The following is a 20,780-nucleotide window of genomic DNA, read 5'->3' as shown; positions in this document are numbered from 1 at the left end:
CAGAAGAGTACGATTTGACACACACCATTGGTGTAATTAGCATACTCAATTTGTTAGCATGCTAAAATGCTCCAAATGCATGCACATTTTGGCACCGGTCAACCCTATTATGTGCTGTCTAAAATGAGGCGGGGGGACAGCTACGAGTCAGGCCAGTGGGGGGGGTCCAGGCCAGTGGGGGGTCCAGGCCAGTGGGGGGCGGGTCCACGACTCTAGTCTAGTTGAAAACATGTTGGTCACAGGTTAAATGACTAGTAGTCTAACTAAGATTTTAGTTTTAGCTGCCAAACATCAAAACACGCTCACAGTGAGGCTTATTGTTTAGCTGGGAAGGCCAGCACTCGGATTGTGTAAAGTAGGTCTTGTGTGTGTGTGTGTGTGTGTGTGCGTGTGCGTGTGCGTGTGTTGATTTAAACAGTTTCTTCCTGGCATTGTGGTGGTCAGAGCCCTGGGGCGAGCTGAGGGGTTTACCGCCCGATGATGGTAGAGCGTGCATACTTTATGAAGGAGAGCGAGAGAACACAAAATAGTGAGATGTGTTGTGTGTGTGGTGTGGTTGGTGCTTGCTCCCTCTCCCTCAGGCTTTCTGTTGTGGTGTACTCCCCGAGGCTTGGTACACGCCGCCTGGGTGTCTAACTGTCTGGTGTACTTCGCTCCGCTCATTCCTCTCTGCTCTCTCCGTCGTCTCTCTCGTCCTCTACCTCTCTCTCCATCCTCTCCTCGTCCCCCCATCGCTCCCCTCTCTCGCACACTCTCCTCTCCTCTCCTCTCTCTCTCTCCTCTCTCCTCTCTCTCTCCCTCCCTCTCCTCTCCTCTCCTCTCTCTCTCCTCCTCTCCCTCTCTCTCTCCTCCTCTCTCTCTCTCTCTCTCCTCTCTCTCTCTCTCTCTCTTCTCCTCCTCTCTCTCTCTCTTCTCTCTCTCTCTCCTCTCCTCTCTCATATCTGCTTCTTCCTCGACGTTGTCATGATGAATCACCAAAACAAACCTGCCCCTTTGTTGGATTGTTTGGATATGAAGGTGATATTACGGTGTTGAGAGCAGAGTGAATGGCTCTGTGTGTAGAGGGGTTTTTAGGGACTGTATTGTTGTTAAGTTTATGATAGCAATGTATGAAACTTATTTTCCTGCTTTTCATGTGTTATTATCAGTTTGGAGTCACAGAGACACAATCTAGCACCATGCTTTTAGGGTTCTTTCTTTAAAATGTGTGACTGTTCACACGTTGGCTGCTATTTTCATAAACGGACATTTCCTCCTCTTTCTTCATTTCTTCATCTTCATCCTCTCAGGTTTCAAAAATACCATCGTGCACAGCTGTCAGTTTTCAGTGTCTCAGAAGTGGTCTGTCACACGTACCCGTGTATATATGCCGTTAAGAGCACGGCAAACCTGTAGGTGGCGGTGTAACGAGAAGCTCAAGCCCACGTTAGCCAATCAGAATGCTGAAAATAGCAACAACAGCGGCGAATCACTTCCTCTCTCTTCTCTTCCTCGGCTGCCTAAACCTCCGTTCGTCTCAGTTAAAATGCAAACGTGCTAATGATGGTTTCCAAAATCTCCACTCTTTTTAGAAAGACTCGTTTTCAAAGGCAAATTCTCCGTTTGCATGTAAACAAGGAAAAAACTGGTATTGTGCATCCCTTAAAATAAAGTCCAACTTCTCTGATGTCAGCTTGTTAAATATGAATATATTCTAGTTTCTTCTTCTCTCCTCTGTGACAGTAAACTGAATATCTTTCAGTAGGACAAAACCAGATCTTCAAGGACGTCGTCTCGGGCTTTTGGGAAACACCGATCCACATTTTTCACCATTTTCTGACACTTTGTAGACCAAACAACTAACCCATTCATCCAGAATATAATCGTCAGATTAAAATAATCATAAAACAATGCAAAATATTGTTAGTTGCAGCCCTAACTGTGTATTTATTACTTTTTCAACCTGATAAACTTTGCTAAACAATTTAATTACTAATTAAATTAAATTTAACGTCACTAACTTCCACTGCAATATTGTTTTTCTGTCCCATCGCAACCGCTCTTTACAAAATCTCTATTTGACGTCACTTACATCCGGCCGTACCTTCTGCTCACTGTCGTGCCGTTTGCTTGTTGTGTGTTTACTTGTGTATTTGTTTGTTTTTGCTCTTATTGTAGAAAATGCTGCTGCCGTAATATGGAAATTTCCCCGCTGTGGGATGAATAAAGTAGAATCTAATCTTATACTGACAGCTGATTTTAAGCGGTGTAGCTGCACATCCCATCCTCATGATACCTACATCGGGGTTATTGTTCTTATGGTACAATTCCCAAAGATTTATACATGTATCAGCCTGAAAAGAAAAGAAGAAGTGAGCCTCCAGCTATGATCACGGGTGACTGGAGGTGTCATTTACAGGTCAAAGAGGCATGAGTGTTGGTTTTATACACAGACATTTTTATCTTTAAAGGATTTGATGAAACTTGATGCGTTTAGTTATTAAAAGAGCATTTTGATTTTAAAGGACCTTTGAAAGGGGATTAACACCGGGGGTGGTCTGTGCCTCACTGTGTGTGTGTGTGTGTGTGTGTTTTGTGTATGTGTAAATGTACCATATGTCCACGTGTGAACATGTGTCTACTGTGTGAGTGAGTGTGGGTTTGAGGGCCTTCATTGGACGTGCGTGCATAAGTTTGCATATCTAAGCTTTGCTGTATTTATGTATTATACGTGTGTGTGTGTGTGTGTGTGTGTGTGTGTGTGTGTGTGTGTGTGTGTGTGTGTGTGTCTTAATTCTCTGCATCTGGTTGTGGTTAGATGAAGGAGGCGGCAGCTCTTCGGCAGGCTGATCAGAGTGTTGAGCTTTTACTCCACAACATTAATCTGTTGTCTGCAGCTACCGCTCCCTCGGTACATTCACATTTACATTTTACATTTTACGTTTTACATTCAACATTCAGTCTTCCATTGTTTCAGCTCAATGACATAAAGACTTTTAGACATCATTTCCAAGTATTAACTGAATCTGGAGAGGAGCGTGTGATGCTACGACTGACTGGAGAGCAGGACAATCACTCATGTGACACTGACAGGGAATTTGCTGAAATGTTGAATAGGACCTTTTCTTGTAAGTAATGGAGAACTTCTCAATTAAAGAACTTTAGGAATGCATAGATGATGATATTACATAGGCTGGGCTTCATGTTGACATGTACGTGCATGCATGTTGGATGATATGTAACAAGAAATTGCTTTAAGTACTTTAGAAACAGCGTCTCAATCAATCAGAGAGGACCAACACGTTTATTTTAACTTGAAATGTCTCACTGAGTACTTTATCTTTTTCAATAACAATGTTACCAAAGCATCAAAATACAAGATTTAGCTCTTGCTGTGTAATTAAATCCTGGCCAGAAGTCTGGCAACGTATTGACATTCTCCTTGGCAAAAACATTTATTCCGGCGGCTTTGGTTGGCTCACATGGTTAAGTGCAATTTGATCTAATTGCATAATCAAAACAGTAAATCCATTTAATGACAGTCCACGATACTTTTCTTTTTCAATAACAAGTTACCAAGATCAAAATACATAGATTTAGCTCTTGCTGATAAATCTGGGGGCAGAAGTTGGCACCCTATGTGAATCCTGGCATAAAATTATCCGCGCTGGGCTCACCTGTTAAGTTGGAAAATTTGATCTAAGCCCTAATTTAAAATACAGGGAAAATCCACTTAGGACACCAGTTTTCTTTGTGAATAATAAGTGCATAATAATAATGTTCTCTCTTAAAATACAGGGGCATAAGTATACACCCCCTATGTTAAAATACAGGGGCATAAGTATACACCCCCTATGTTAAAAACAGGGGCATAAGATACACCCCCTATGTTAAATTTATAGGGGCATTTAGTATACACCCCACTATTTAAATAGCCATGGGTGATAATATCACCCCCTATGTTAAATAAGGGCATAAGTGTTTTAACCCCCTATGTTAATTTCATAGAGAGAAGTGTATTGTAAACCTGTATTTCATATTAGAGAAGGTGTAATTATCACCCCTGTATGTATATATAGAGAGAAAGTTATTGTAATACCCCTGTATGATATATAGAGAGAAAGTGTATTGTAATACCCCTGTATGTATATATAGAGAGAAAGTGTATTGTAATACCCCTGTATGTATATATAGAGAGAAAGTCTATTGTAATACCCCTGTATGTATATATAGAGAGAAAGTCTATTGTAACACCCCTGTAACTGCCCCCTGTATTGGCGTCTGAATGACAATTTGTTTTCAGTTTTCTCTCATCTCACCTTCCTTCAGTAATCTTCCACATGCATGAAGTGATCCCGGCTATATGCCGAGAAGCCCTTTCATTGTTTTTTTTTAAGCTTGAATCAGATCAGATGAAACTTAAAATAGCTCTGACGGGGAATGATGCTGTCGAGCGAGCGGATAACGACCCGAGTAGGAAGCACAGGACACAAACAGGATGTGAGGAGGATAAGATCAGAGAAAACAAGGCCATGAGAGACTTGTCTTTCCCGTTTTGTGCAGTGAGAGAGTATATTTTAGAGGGAATGAACAATTGAAACGAGACATATAATCATCTCGGATGAGTTTATTTGTGGCGCAGATACGTGTGTTTGTGTGTTTGTGTGTTTGTGTGTTGTGTGTTTGCACCCAGACACACCCGGCGTTTACGCCTCTGACCGGGACAGGAATGTCAGACTGGAGGCAGCGAGCGCGCCAGGAGGTTGTTGTTGTTGTTGTTGTTGTTGTTGTTGTTGTTATGGCGGCATGGACGTGATGTTTGGAGGTACGTTGGGAGCGTGCACGCAGGACGCCGCGGATGGCGGGAAGAGCCTGTCGACAGCAGCCAGATAAAACCACCATGTCGCTTCCTCCACCTCCTCCGGCCTCGCTGTCATCAACAGTTAGAGAGAAACGCTCAACCCTTGTATGGCAGTCGGGTCAAATTGACCCATTTCAAACATTTACAAGAAGAAAAAATTATTTATATTTATGTTTTTCTACGTGGAAATCAACGGCCTTACCTTATTATCTGTGATAAGCATGTATTACTGACTCAATTCAGAAATTATTCTTGATATGACCACTTTTTCCAAGATAAGAATGATTACATAGTGGATTTTTCACATGAATTATAACCTTATGACAAAAAACTAACCCCACTTCCATGTTTAATAGTGTGCTAGTAGAGACTGATGCATTCCCTGAACATAGATGTTATCTCAGCTGTTTGAAATTGAGATAAAGACAACATTTGTTAATAGATTATGAAGTAAAATTTTATTTCAGAATTGGTTTTAAAACCCCAAATAAGTCACGGGTCAGTTGGACCCGAGGGATACGAGAGGGTCCTGAAAGTGAAGACAACACGAGGTTTAAACCTGCGATCTGCCATGGAAAGGTGTATCAAGACCAGTAGTGGAATGTGTGCATTTACTCAAATAATGTAATACCAGTAGTGATAATTTATACTTTATTAATCCCACAAGGGAAATTACAATGTTTTCACTCTACACAATTCTCTCTCTGTGTTTCTCAGTTGCATTGAGTACTTTTACTTTTAGTACTTTAAGTACTTTTTCCCGATGATACTTAGGTACTTTTACTTAACTCTCATTTTGTCCTCATGTTGTCCTATATCAATGTTCTTTTTAATTCCCCAAAATAACATGATTGATTCCACACAACTCTCTTTGCCAAGTACACATCTCTACTTTCATTAATTTTGGGGCGTCTTGTTCAATTTTATAGTATTTGAAAAACAAATTGAAGTGTTTTTGAAATAGTATTGAGTAAAAGTTGACATATTCCAGTCTGTGATTATCCATCAACATCCATTCTTTTAATATTATTCTAAATAATTCATAATTTCTGGCTTTTCTAACTAAAAATTAGGCATAATGTCCTATAAATGAGGTTTATTGACCATACATTCCAAAATCAAGTTAGTTTTAAAACAATCAAAAAAAAAAAAGGTACAATCATTCAAAAAAAGTGTTGAGAAAAGGGACAAAAACGGAAGAAAAAGTAAAAAACACTAAAGCATCAACAAAAGTGTTAATTTTCAAATTTGACGGGAAGACAACACACTTCTGAACACGTCTGAACTTCTTCAGACTCTGCTATGAGAAGATCTGGTAAACTAAATATTAAAATCAGTTCTCTCTCTTTCTTCTGTCTCTGCAGACGACGTCTTCTCGGAGGCCGGTGACCCGGCCTGGATGGCCCGACTCTCTCTTCCACTCGGCGCCGATTACCACGACAATGTCTTTGTCCCCAACGGGCCTCCGTCCCCTGAAAGTGAGGTCCTCCCCCGGGACGCCCTGGACTCCTCGTCCTTCTCCACCTTCGGTAAAGAACGCAAAGAAACTCAAGTTGGTCCCAGATCAGATCTCAGCACCTATCCCCTATTTTCCGGACTAATTTTTACATATTTCAACAGTTATCTCATTGCGCTTTCCATAAAGAGAAGGTCTAGACCAGGACTCTGGGATGTTATTTATCTCCCAGGTCTTTCCATAAAGAGCAGGTCTAGACCAGGATTCTGGGATGTTATTTATCTCCCAGGTCTTTCCATAAAGAGAAGGTCTAGACCGGACTCTGGGATGTTATTTATCTCCCAGGTCTTTCCATAAAGAGCAGTTCTAGACCGGACTCTGGGATGTTATTTATCTCCCAGGTCTTTCCATAAAGACCAGGTCTAGACCAGGACTCTGGGATGTTATTTATCTCCCAGGTCTTTCCATAAAGACCAGGTCTAGACCAGGACTCTGGGATGTTATTTATCTCCCAGGTCTTTCCATAAAGAGCAGGTCTAGACCGGACTCTGGGATGTTATTTATCTCCCAGGTCTTTCCATAAAGACCAGGTCTAGACCGGACTCTGGGATGTTATTTATCTCCCAGGTCTTTCCATAAAGAGAAGGTCTAGACCAGACTCTGGGTGGTGTTATTTATCTCCCAGGTCTTTCCATAAAGAGCAGGTCTAGACCGGACTCTGGGATGTTATTTATCTCCCAGGTCTTTCCATGAAGAGCAGGTCTAGACCGGACTCTGGGATGTTATTTATCTCCCAGGTCTTTAATAAAGAGCAGGTCTAGACCGGACTCTGGGATGTTATTTATTTCCCAGGTCTTTCCATAAAGAGCAGGTCTAGACCAGGACCCTGGGATGTTATTTATCTCCCAGGTCTTTCCATAAAGAGCAGGTCTAGACCGGACTCTGGGATGTTATTTATCTTCCAGGTCTTTCCATAAAGAGCAGGTCTAGATCAATTTGCCCCAAGGACAACATGAGGACAACATGAGGGTTAAATAACTCCTGTTCCAGTTTTCAGTTTGCAGACACAGCAGCAGAGTAACACCTTCCTCCTCCACCTTCAGGTAAAACTCCAGAGAAGGACGGCCCGCTGGGGGGGGCCCTCCTGTCTGAGGTCAGCACGCTGTTTGAGATGCTGATGACGCAGAAGGCCGACGCCCACCCCGGCCCGCGGCCCGATGTCCTCTACCGACTCTCTGCCGCCTACCGCCGCTCGCTGGGCCTGGACTGCTCCACCAACATGGCCGCCGGCAACGCACCGAGGAACTCTGGGAACGCCGAGAAGAGGGCGGGCCTGGCTGCACCCTCGGGACTTTATCAATAAGAGTAAAGTCCGTTAATGAACATTGGAAAAGACTCAGCTCACAAGCATTTTGAGGAGTGTTTTAGTGGCATTACATGATAAAATTTAAATGATAAATAATAAATATTTTTTGTAGATTCGGAACTTCATTATAAAGGATGTGTGTCTTTCAAGACTTAGAAGATGCGAAGATGATTTCAGAATGAACATGAAGTTAATTGTGCCTCATTTAACATGAATATGACTGCATGGGTGCTTTTGTAGTCCATCTCCCTCGACACTGGAGAAGCAACGAGATTCCAAAACTCAAACTTAGTGGCACAACACGGGAAGTTTCAACTTTATGAAAATATTCTCTGATGCATGGGACAGACCAATAGTGCTCGTTTTGATCCCTACAGGAAATAGAACCACTCAACTTCATTAAAGAGATTTTGGACTAAATGGAGAAAAACACCTTCCCAATTCTCTAGAAGATATAATGAGCTTCTAGGACATGAAACAGATCCCTATTTCTTTAAACTCTAAGACACCTGCAGACTATAGACTCAGGTTTAATTCTTACACAGGAAGAAGTCTGTATTTCATTTTCACTTCCTGTTCTCTGGCAACCCCTGGCAAGTGTTGGACAGAACAAACAACCTGCTGATCATTCAAGCTTATTATCAAATGTCAAATGTCTCAAAAGCTAAAAATGGCAGGTGTGTAAATTTCATTTTCTCTGAGGAGTAGATGTTGAGACATTTCAGATTTGGATCGATGATTTGACAGATGAGCAGCCTCACCATCCGCATGCCAATGTACAGTAAGACTGCAGATTTGTTGAAAATGACAGATCATGTTCATATGGTGTCACAGAACCTTTTCTATTTTGTTAACCATCAATGAATCAGGAAGCATCCGGCTCTCAGGTTCATCTTCAATTATCAGTGAATGAAAGGAACCAAATATGGTGGATGGCCAACACATTCTCACTCCCATCTCGTAAAATACTGACGTTTTGTTGTTGTTATTGACTCTAAAGGTCTCCTTTAGCGTCTTATAACACGCTTGGTTGTCTCCTTTAGCGTCATATAACACGGTTGGTCTTCTCCTTTAGCGTCATATAACACGCTTGGTGTTCTCCTTTAGCGTCTTATAACACGCTTGGTTGTCTCCTTTAGCGTCTTATGACACGCTTGGTTGTCTCCTTTAGCGTCTTATAACACGCTGGGTCGTCTCCTTTAGCGTCATATAACACGCTTGGTCCTCTCCTTTAGCGTCTTATAACACGCTTGGTTGTCTCCTTTAGCGTCTTATAACACGCTTGGTTGTCTCCTTAGCGTCATATAACACGCTTGGTCGTCTCCTTTAGCGTCTTATAACACGCTTGGTCGTCTCCTTTAGCGTATTATAACACGCTTGGTCGTCTCCTTTAGCGTCTTATAACACGCTTGGTTGTCTCCTTTAGCGTCTTATAACACGCTTGGTCGTCTCCTTTAGCGTCATATAACACGGTTGGTCTTCTCCTTTAGCGTCTTATAACACGCTTGGTTGTCTCCTTTAGCGTCTTATAACACGCTTGGTTGTTTCCTTTAGCGTCTTATAATACGCTGGGTCCTCTCCTTTAGCGTCTTATAACACGCTTGGTCGTCTCCTTTAGCGTCTTATAACACGCTTGGTTGTCTCCTTTAGCGTCTTATAACACGCTTGGTTGTCTCCTTTAGCGTCTATACTGCGCTTGGTTGTCTCCTTTAGCGTCTATACTGCACTTGGTTGTCTCCTTTAGCATCATATAACACGCTTGGTTGTCTCCTTTAGCGTCATATAACACGCTTGGTTGTCTCCTTTAGCGTCTATACTGCGCTTGGTTGTCTCCTTTAGCGTCTATACTGCACTTGGTTGTCTCCTTTAGCATCATATAACACGCTTGGTCGTCTCCTTTAGCATCATATAACACGCATGGTCGTCTCCTTTAGCGTCTTATAACACGCTTGGTCGTCTCCTTTAGCTTCATATAACACACGCTTGGTCGTCTCCTTTAGCGTCTTATAACATGGGCTTGGTCAAGACTATTGGCGTCCCTTTGGACGCTGTTAGGTTAAGGAAAAGGTTGTGGGTGGGCTTATGGTTTGATTTGATTTAATTGTATTAAGATGAAGAGACATTAAATACAATCGAGGATAAAAAAACCAATAAAGTCCAGGACTTATTTCCATTGAAAGAGATGACATAACAACATTACATAAATAAAAATTAAAACGGTAATTTGCCTTTTTTTCTACCCTCTCTAGCAACAAGGCCTTGACTGACTTTTTGAAAGATTACAGTGTGGACATGACTTTAATTTGCCGATCTAACTTGTTCCAATGAGCTGCCCCTATATAGGCAAAGCTTCCTTTCCCTAACGCTGTCTCTTAATCTCACAAATCTATAAGGACGCAGGTCAGATATGCTGCCACGCGTGTAAATATTGTGTCTGTCCTTTACCTTAGTTAGTTATAAGACACAACAAAAAAACTGGGACACTACCAAACACACACACATCCGCCCCCTCAACCAACCACCCTATGAGGAATTTCCCCCTAGATGCTGCTCTCCCCGGTACTTAGACTTAGACTTCTCTTTATGAATCCTTTTGGGATGACTCCCGTGAGGAAATTGAAAATTCCAGTTTTTGCAAGAACACAGAAATAAAACATAGATAAAAAAAGACAGTCGCAAGAAGAGTTAAAAAAAAAAAAAAGGAAAGAAAAAAGAGGTTTAAATAAGTAAAACGACCTAAAAAGAGCTAAAAACTGGAGAGCTACTGGAGGGGCAGCCGTCTGCCACAGCGCCAACTTGCCAAAAAAACGTGGACAGACACTGTCCAAACGTCCATATTTCACGTGTTCGGAGTGAGACTGGGTTGGGATGGCGAACACAGAAGACAAGTCTGTATTCTGTAGACTTGTCTGTAGACGTATGGAGAAACTGAAGATTTAGTTTCAGAATATCTACTCTGAAAGACTGAAGTACAGCGGAACAAATAGACGTTGATGTGAAGGAAAACAGGAATCAGAAGGCAGGAACATTAATGGTGAATCACAAAGCTGAAAATGGGGTCTACTTTTCTGGTTATCTCAATCTTGTTTGGACGGACGAAGCGTCTGCAACGACACAATAACCTTGGCTACAGTTTAGGGTTTCGTCCGGCAGAAAGCGAGCCGGCGGCCAGACGGAAATGCTGCATTGTGGTCTGGTTTTTCCGCAAGACTAAACAGAAACAAGCTGAATGCAGGGAAGGAGAAGTGTTTGTCGTCTGGATGACCCGGTCCAGCTCTGAAATCCAAGATAAACTTCTTTAGGATTACAGTCTATGCTCTTCTGGGATGATTTGGGAATACTGTGGAAGAATAAGTAACAATAACTCTCCTGTTATCTCTTCACCCTCGTGTTGTCTTCTCGTCGAAATTGAAAAAAAAAAAATCAATACTTTTGTTGCTTTTTAATCAATGTTTTTACATTTTTCTTACGTTTCTGTCCCATTTTGGTCACTTTTTTTGACGTTTTCAACACTATGTAACACTAATTTATTTTTACTAACTTTACTTTTACAGTTTTTTGGGGAATTTTGGTCAATTAACCTCATTTATAGGAAATTGAACCTATTGTTTGAGTTAAAAAAGCAGAAATTAGGAATTATTTAGACTAAAATTGTTGATGGATAATCACAGACTGGAATATGTCAACTTTTACTCAATACTATTTCAAAAACACTTCCATTTGTTTTTCAAATGCTATAAAATTGAATAAGACCCAAAATTAATGAAAGTAGAGATTTGTGCTTGCCAAAGAGCGTTGGGTGGAATCAATCATGTTATTTTGGGGAATTAAAAAGAACATTGATATAGGACAACGGGTCAATTTGACCCGAGGACAACATGAGGACAACATGAGGGTTAAGTTATTGGTTCATCTTCATTCAAAGTTGTCTTATTATTTGTAGTTTTTTTACTATATTTTGCAAACCAGATGAGCAGCACTTTGTACATAGTTTTTTTTTTTTACTTTTTGTACTATGAAAACTTTTGTAAAACATTTTCATTGAAAATTAGTTTCGTAACTTTTTCAATAAACGGTGTGTAATGTTGAAACTGAATTTCATTCGTCATGTTTTGAATGTTATTTGTCAAACAGAGGAAGAGTTAGGACAAAAAAAAAGTCCATATAAAAACCATATCCAGGCACTTATGCTTACAAAAAGTAATAAGAAGGGCTTTTATTGATTGGGCAGCACGGTGGCTCAGTGATTAGTACTCCTGCCCACCATAAAGACGTGCATGCTGGGTAACTAGGACTACAGTTGAAAATTAGCCGACTGGCTAACACTGGTGCATTTACAGAAATCTTGATTAATGTGCATTGTCCTACTCAAATAAATAAAATCTTATTGGCCAAGACATTTAAAAATACATCAACGCCTTCTGGCTTGAGCCTTTCTTAGGGTGTAGAGACACAAAGAGACAACAAATTGGGATTTTGATGTTTGTAGGTGTGCACGCGTGAGTGCACGGTGTGTTTTCACCTACCAACTTAATACACAATACACATTGTGTAAAATGCAACAACTAGGCCATCATGTTGCTAACAAAATCACAAGTAAAGCTAATACAAAATGGAAATACACACTTTAGAAAAAACACCTTTCAAGTAAGTGTGTGACTCCTCAGTCTTCACAGACTTGGAGTGTGTGTGTGTGTATGTGTGTGTGTGTTTGTGTAAACATCTGCTTGCATTGTGGGGACTCGCCTTCTTTCTGTGGGATCAAACACTTGGTCCCCACAAAGTTAACTGCTTATTTTAGGGTGAATATTATTTTTGGCAAAGGTTAGAATGATGGATGGTTATGGTTTGGGTGAACCAAAAAATCTGTGTGTGTGTGTGTGTGTGTGTGTGTGTGTGTGTGTGTGTGTGTGTGTGTGTGTGTGTGTTTGTGTGTGTGTGTGTGTTGCTCAAATGTTCCTCTTGTTTAGATCGCCCTCTGGTGTTTGAGAGAAACATTACACCCAGGAGATGATAAAGACATTCATAAAAAAAACAAAAACAAACAACAGCAGCCCCTGGTGGCAGCAACAGAGACCTGATGCTGCCTTCTCAATGTGAGACCTGGTCTAAGGATCCAGGAGGGTGGGAGTGATGAGTCAAACCTACAACTGGGCAATACTGCTGCTTGATATTTTGAAGAATAACAGCATCCACCCTTTTTTAAAGCAATAAAACCACACCCAGGCAAGGCAGAGGAATGACAAGAAATGAACCTGAATGATTGTCACCAGGGTGGACGGACAGAGCCTAACCCCAGTGTTTTTCTTACGTTTTTGTCCCTTTTTTTTCAACACTTTTGATGCTTTTTTCCAACGTGTCACTTTTTCAACAGTTTTCAACTACGTAACACTAACTTATTAACTTTAGTTTTACAGTTATTTTTGGATTTTATCGTCAATAAACCTCATTTATATGAAATTATACCTAATGTTTGAGCTAGAAAAGCAGAAATTAGGAATTATTGAGACTAAAATTAAAGGAATGGAGGTTGATGGATAATCACAGACTGGAATATGTCAACTTTCACTCAATACTATTTCAACAACACTATAACATTAAATAAGACGCCCCAAAATTAATGAAAGTAGAGATGTGTACTTGCCAAAGAGCGTTGTGTGGAATCAATCATGTTATTTTGGGGAATTAAAAAGAACATTGATGTAGGAAAACGGGGCAATTTGACCTGAGGACAACATGAGGGTTAATGAAGCATCGGGGCCTTGTTCTGCTTTTGTTTTTTGCTTGTATGTTTAGTAAGACCACACACTCAGGATCAAAATAGGTTTATGTTACATTACACAAAAAAGAAACTCAACCAAATGCAAATAAACCTACACACGTGTAATGGCGACCTTACATAAAATACTCATCCCGTCAACCGTGCAACTTTTAGTTTTTCTGGGTCAAAATTAAAACCTTTTGGTTGTCTTTTTCAAAACCTTTGTTGCTTTTCTCACTGATGTTTTTGTCAATTTTTTACTTTTTTTCGACCCCGTGTTTTTGAAGCTTTTTTGAACATTTTAGTCACTTTTTTTCCCCCCCAATGGTCTTTCATTAAAAAAAGTTTTTTGAATGCTATAAAATTGAACAAAACATCCAAATTTAAAGAAATGCAGTGGGCTGAACATTGTGTGGAACAATCCCCGTTATGTTTCTGAAATTTGATGTAGATTTTCTTTTTTCAAAATGGGTCAAATTTGACCCGAGGAACACACAAGGGTTAAATCACGAGTCATGCTTGAGCCGGGTCTCAATATTTGGTCATACAACTCTTGAGTCAGTCTTTTCCCATCTTGACACTTCAACAAAATTAATCATTTTTAATATGATTGTAAGTTTGTGACTAAAAACTCAGTGACACAATGACAGGTTGTCTTTAGATGTGAGACGCTGTCAGACTTCAGCCTTTTCACAGTCTCCTAGTGTCAGGTAGACAGTCTGTGAGCCCTTAGGGCCCAACTGGCTGACTGCCACCAGCTTATATGGCAGTCCAGTCCAGGTGAGTCCCATTGTCCCTGATGAGTGTTGATTGCTGTCAGGCAGCTGTCCAAAGGGACCACAGGTATGTTGCAATGGCCTGATATGGAGCTATTTACTGCATACGTTGTTAAGAATTGTTTTTAGTCAAATTTAATAATAGTAATAGTAATGCATTTTATTTAAAGGCGCCTTTCTCGGCACTCAAGGACGCTGTGCAGGGTAAACATACATTAAAAACAGCACAAAAAAATAGAATTATTATTTATATTAAGCTATTTACTTCATATGTTCTTGAGAATGGATTTTGTATGTTTTCAGTAGTGAAATTTAATAATACTAATAATAATACATTTTATTTAAAGGCACACTCAAGGATGCCGTACAGGGTATACATACATTAAAAACAGCAAAAAAAAAAAAAAAAAACTATACTACACATACTATACTATACATGAAAAAAAACAGAAAAGGCAGAGTAATAGACATTCAAGTGGAATAGGCAGTTTTGAACAGATGTGTTTTGAGTTTTGACTTGAAATGTTTCTAAGTTGGGGTGGTAATAGGTTCCATGGGTGTGGAGCAGAGCGCCTGAATGCCCCATGGTGGTGAGACGGGTGGAGGGGACAGACAGGTGTATGGAGGAAGAAGATCTGAGGGAGCGGGACGCTGGAGGAGATCAGACAAATATGGGGGGTTTGAGTTATGATGCCGGCAGCTGAATTCTGGACCAATTGAAATTTGAACGTATGTAGGCTACAACGTTTTTCTTTCAGGTTTTGACTATTAAAAATACTTGTAGATTACATCAAATGTATTTTACTGATTGTCAGTCTCGCACAGCCAGAACTGTTGTCATGGTTTGGGGTTTTGTTGGGATTATTTTTCCCCTTTTTTGCCTCCTTGTGTTTGTTTCTTAGTTTTCTCCCCGGTCTCGTGTGGTTATCTCTGTCTCATGTTCCCCCGAGTGTCTGCTCGTTCTGTTTCCTGTTTTATTGTGAAGTCTGGTTTCTGTCTTGTCTTGCCTCTAGTTCTACTTCCTGTGTCTTCCCACGCTTGTGATTACCTGATGTTTTCCACCTGGTTCCCTGCCCTCTCGTTACCTGCCTCTCGTTACCTCGTGTACACTGTTAGACTTTTCTGTCATTTCTACAGTTACTTACCACAAAATGCCCAGTAAAATACCACCATTTTCTTTAACATACTAACATTGCATTTTGGGCATTAACATTTAATTTAAAGTGATTTACTGTTTATTTTGAATTTGCGGTATGTCTGTGCTCCCCTTGTCTCTTGTCAGATCCTTTAGTCCCGCCAGTTTGTCCTGTTGGTTTGTTCGGTCCTCGGTCCTCGGCTCACCCTGTTTTGTGTCGCCTTCCATTGTGCCTGTTTTTGATTTTTGGCTGTCGCCTTCTGCTCCCTGTGTTTGTTCTGGACTGTGTTGAATAAAGTTGCGTTGTTGAAGCTCCCTCCTGCTGGCTCCGGCGCTGCTTTTGGGTCCTCCTTCCTTAAATCACCAGACCCATCTCCAAAGAGCTGTGGAGGAAGGTCTGGCCACCCCGCAGATACATTACAGGATTGGAGAAAGAAACTCTCTGGGTTGTTGGCATTTCTTTAAACCAATCACAATCGTCCAGGGCGGGGCTAAGCTCCGGACGCATCAGCGGTGGATCCGCAGAATAGTCTTGGGAAGGAGCTTGTTTTGGTGGAACATTTGCACCCCGCCAAAAGACAACACCACATCCAATATTAAATTAACTGTTCACACAAAGTGAGCTGTTTAAATCAGCTGATACATGGTTTACGCCTCATTATTTCTTACCGGTGGATTTCCATGTGAACTTCGTGCACAGCAATCGGTCCCAAAACATCCCAGTTAGAGAAAACGCCACAAACATATTCTTTGTAAAGCTTCAAAATAATTTACCAAAATAACCAAGCAGGCCTGCCATGTTGCACCGTCCACATTTTCTTCTAAACTTGACATTTTCGGAGTTTGTTGATTCTTGAAGTGAATGTATTTTGACAAATGACCACACACTAAGAGAAGACACACTGCATGTGAGCCACACAATGGATGTCAGGCTTGATCCTTCAGTAGATCCAGACTGACTGTTGTCCAGACTGTATTATCTTTCTTATTATGTACATACAATTCCTTGGAATTCTCTTTTCTTCTACTTGAGCCACTCCTGTTCTCCTCATCCTTACATTGTGGCATCTCCCTTATTTTGTATTTTAGCTTTCGGTTGTACTCTACAGACCTTTATGCACATTAATCAAGTTGTTCCCACTGCTTTTGTTTTAGTAAACTTAGGGCTGTGAGTTCCTACTTTCTTTAGCCACAGTTAAATTCCAGATTATCTCCAGAGACTTCCAATGAGCTTCATGCATTTATCTCCACAACGATCTGAGTCTGTGGAGGAAATATTAATTTATAAGACAAATTGGTCCGGTTTAGATATACGGAGGTACAAGAAGCGCAAACCAAACACTCCCCCCCCCTCCCCCTCCCCCCCATAGATGGAGAGTAAACAGGGAGAGGGAGAGGAGCAGCAGCCCCGAAGGCAGGAAATAGATCTGGAAACCGCTAATGCACAGTTTGCTATTAAATGTGTCACCTGTGACTTACCGAATGTGAGAGAAACCAACAAAAATCCAATAAAAAGTTTATTAAAACAACACTGTTATTTTATTTTGTAAAGTCCAATAATACAAACAGAGTGGAAACTCATTTATGGTGAAGGGGTGAAGATGGTTGGGCCGCAGTGTGAGTCCCAGGAGGAGGGGAAGTAGTTTCACCTGCTGCAGAGTAAAACACAGCCGGGCCTCGCTGGATATATATATATATATATAAATATATATATATATAGAAACGATAAATAAAAAGCAGACGCACAGAAACAGTGTTCCAACGACAGGTGTTTCATTTTGCTGCAGTCATTTCCAGATGATGAAAGAGCTGGAAATATCATTTAAAGCCGAGGAATTAAACAGCTGTTTGTATTAAAAAGGAAATAAAAAGAGAAATGGTTTGTTGTATTTGGGATTTCTAATCTCTGCTGATCTTATTTTATGAGGATTCAATGGACACAATCCAACACAATGAAGAGTGTATTTCTTGCATTTAGATTTAGTGAAAACACTTGTGTGTCATGATCACTTTCTGTTGCTGAAATTAGATTTTTGAAAACCTTTAACGGCTTTAACGAACGGCAAATCTTGAAAAAAACAGACTTTTTCGAGTAAAAGTGCTGCTGGAATGCTGATAATTTATATAATATTAATATTTGTTTTGTACAAAAAGGCAAATTTGTGTTGGTTGTATTGAAAAATACTTTTATAACGAGAGACAAATGCGTCGAACGGGGACAAGAGTAAAAATAAAAAGTAGTAAAGTAACTTTAACTCAGTCCTTTTGAGTTTGAAGGTGCTCTAAGCCATGTCGGGTGACGCCACTTCTTATTGATGTTCAAAGTATTTTCAATTTGGGGGGGGGGGCCCCCCCAAAAAAAAAAAAAACGCTAGAAGACTTACACAGTGTTGTTTTGTGTGTTTTGTGGCGCAGAGGTCTATTTCACAAAACCAAGATAAGGGATTAAGCCGGGATTTCCCAGTTATCCTGGCTCAATTTAGCCTTGACTCGATTTCACAAAAGCAGAGGCACTTAAGTTACCATGGCGATTTATTCTGTACAGCCAGCCTGGTCGGGATCATCCATCCATCCATCTTCATCCGCTTATCTGGTATCAGGGGACCCCAAACCTCCCTTTCCAGAGCCACATCAACCAGCTCCGACTGGGGGATCCCGAGGCGTTCCCAGGTCAGATTGGAGATATAATCCCTCCACCTGGGTCTTCCCCGAGGCCTCCTCCCAGCTGGACGTCCCTCCACCTAGTCCTGGGTCTTCCCAGAGGCCTCCTCCCAACTGGACGTCCCTCCACCTAGTCCTGGGTCTTCCCCAAAGCCTCCTCCCAGCTGGACGTCCCTCCACCTAGTCCTGGGTCTTCCCTGAGGCCTCCTCCCAACTGGACGTCCCTCCACCTTGTCCTGGGACTTCCCCGGGGCCTCTTCCCTGCTGGACATGCCTGGACCACCTCCCTAGGGACCCCCCAGGACGCATCCTTATCAGATGCCCGAACCATCTCAACTGGCTCCTTTGGACGTGAAGGAGCTCCTCTCGGATGACTGAGCTTCTCACCCGATCTCTAAGGGAGATGCCAGACCACCTCTCCCCCCACCCCTCCTGAGGAAACCCATTTCGGTCTCTTGTACCCTGGCGGGTCGGGACTAGCCAGGATTTATTAATCCTGGAGCCTTTCTGTTCACTAAGCAGTGGGTTCACCTTCTTGTTGTCAGCCTGCATTCAAGTACAACAGGTGCACATTGCTGTTCAGTTAAGTACTGGTGTGACCATTAGTTTTTTTAATTATAATTAATCATGTGACATTGTTACAGTTATATTGCTGTGTGAAGACTGCTGTTCATATTGTTGTTTGGTGAAGTTTGGTGAATATATTATGACAGTTGAGATAATTAGAAAAGGCTGATGAAGTTGCAAATGGGCTTCAAATAAAGTCTGTTACCAAGGGCAATATATAAAGTGATGTGTGTCTCTATTGTGGACCAACGCACCTTGAATTACTTCAGTTGATATTTTTGTATTCTTTAACAAGTGTAATATGGGAGGATTGTGCAATTTTAAGAACAAATCCTAATTGTACAATGCTCCCAAATTATAGCCTCAGTTCACTGGACCAGTAACTATACAGTGTTGTAGGCTACTGTAGGTTCATGTAACCCCAGGGAGAGGACACCCAAATGGGTTTTAGCTTATATTTTGCCGGGGGGGGGATAACATTCATGTTTATAGTGTGCATGTAATTTATCACTTAATTATCTTTATAGTTTCTAGATTTGAGAGTCCAATTTCTTCAGTGCCTTTCTGTGTTATGGCGACCTGCTGCTATATGTAAACAAGATAACTCGGCATAAAATAAATACGTGAGAAAAAGCCGGGCAGGTAATAATAAATAATAATAATAATACATTTTATCGGTAATGCACTTTACATTTAAACAAATCTCAAAGTGCTACAGGTAAGATCATAAAAGCAAGGTAAAAAAACATCTGTGTAAAATACCTATAAATAGTGTGACGGCATGTTTGTGCATGGTTAAAACTCATAAGTTCTGTTAAAAAGTAAGTAATGCCCTTAGATGGTCGGAGGGGGGGGGGGGCGGGCAGAAGGCTTGATCACCCATGGTGCTGAGCTTAGTTCTGGGGAGTAGGAGGCGGTTGGCGTTGTTTGAGCGGAGGGAGAACGGGTGTGATGTGGTCGTACTTTCGCACTCTCATCAGGATCCTAGCAGCATTGTTCTGAACATATTGCAGTTTCTGCAGACTCTTGTTAGGGATCCCGATGAGAAGTGCGCTACAGTAATCCAGTCTGGAGGAGACAAAGGCGTGGACCATGCAGGTAATAGTGGACTGACTGAATGATAGTCTAAAGATATACATTCAAGAACTACTGCTCTTTGAAATCCATTCTTTAACTTTAACTTAAAAGTCCAAACGTCTTTCTTTGTTATCTGGCTGATAGCAGCAATTAGAAATAATTTTCATTTCCCCACATTTCAGCCTCTTTGTTGACTCATTTCTCCACAACATGAGACAGACTGACAAAACTCAGCAACCCAATAGTAAAAAACAACATAGTTTTCCAATATTTTCAGCGGCAATACTGTATCGACATGGAGGTTTTACCCTGCACAATCCCATTTTGCAGCAATAAAATTGAAGTGATATGAACAAACAGAGAAATGTTTTATTTTAGATGAAACAGATGTTGACAAAGTTTCCTTTTAGGGACGTCATCTGAAATTGGGAACAATTAGAAGTTGGAACAAAGGTTATAAATTGCAATATATTGCAGAATATTGCAATATGTTCAACTCAAAAAAGTGAATAGCTGCAACAACAACACTTTGGATTGTGTCTGATGTTGAAGTGGAGCTGCACCGCCTACACTTTCAGACTCTAACACACACACTTGTAACACATCTCAGTAAAGCATAAGACACATTCATATTAACAGAGAATCTCATTGTACTTTGAAAAACTCAGTTTCTACTGTACACTAACTCCTGCTGCTCTGACACAGCTCATGTAAACACCTCCATAACACAGTAAAAGTATTTTGTATTATCTGAGTAGAGCTCCTCCAGTGTTAAACTGTGGGTTTTGGCCTCCAGGCTTGCCGTAGGCTTCTTCTTTGAGCTGACTTTTGCCGTTTTCACTCCACACACACGTCTTCTAAAACTCCGCCGGTTTTCTTCAGCTCAGGCAGAAGTTATTGATCGTTTTGGCAAAATTCCTGGCAAGTGGTGGATGAAAAGAGAAGCGATAAAAAGGTTTTTTTTGGGAGGTTTTCCCCTGTAGATTTATCTCACCTGAGGTTTACAACCTCCAGTTCTGACCGCAACTGCAAAGAGAATTTATTTTATTTACAATTTTTTCCTTTTACATTATATGTCTTTTTCTATAGAGCAAATACTAAAATAAAATCCTAAATTGTTGTAAAGAAAGATACTTTTATA

The 20,780-nt window shown here is 40.9% G+C and overlaps 1 protein-coding gene and 1 long non-coding RNA gene across 3 annotated transcripts in view; one reads left to right on the top strand and one right to left on the bottom strand.

The window, feature by feature from the left end:
* pcdh12 (protocadherin 12) overlaps positions 1-8,637 on the top strand; it is a 28,364-nt gene extending 19,727 nt beyond the window's left edge. Inside the window, exons 4-5 of one of the 2 annotated variants that reach the window (XM_032527432.1) lie at positions 6,205-6,369; positions 7,400-8,637. In XM_032527432.1, coding sequence (XP_032383323.1) covers positions 6,205-6,369; positions 7,400-7,659 — 425 coding nt within the window. In that variant the 3' untranslated portion in view covers positions 7,660-8,637. The remainder of the gene's footprint in view (positions 1-6,204; positions 6,370-7,399) is intronic. The other variant, XM_032527431.1, reaches the window with a different exon arrangement.
* On the bottom strand, positions 1,349-19,907 carry LOC116696430 (uncharacterized). The gene is made up of 3 exons (XR_004333723.1): positions 19,893-19,907; positions 19,710-19,711; positions 1,349-1,536 (listed from the first exon to the last, which is right to left on the bottom strand). It is a non-coding gene; the product is annotated as an uncharacterized LOC116696430 (long non-coding RNA).
* Positions 19,908-20,780: the final 873 nt, after the last annotated feature.

The sequence above is a fragment of the Etheostoma spectabile genome, chromosome 10 (assembly GCF_008692095.1).
Source record: "Etheostoma spectabile isolate EspeVRDwgs_2016 chromosome 10, UIUC_Espe_1.0, whole genome shotgun sequence".
NCBI lineage: Eukaryota > Metazoa > Chordata > Actinopteri > Perciformes > Percidae > Etheostoma > Etheostoma spectabile.
The sequence above is the reverse complement of the archived record's forward strand: the minus strand, read 5'-3'. Positions and strand labels throughout refer to the sequence as shown.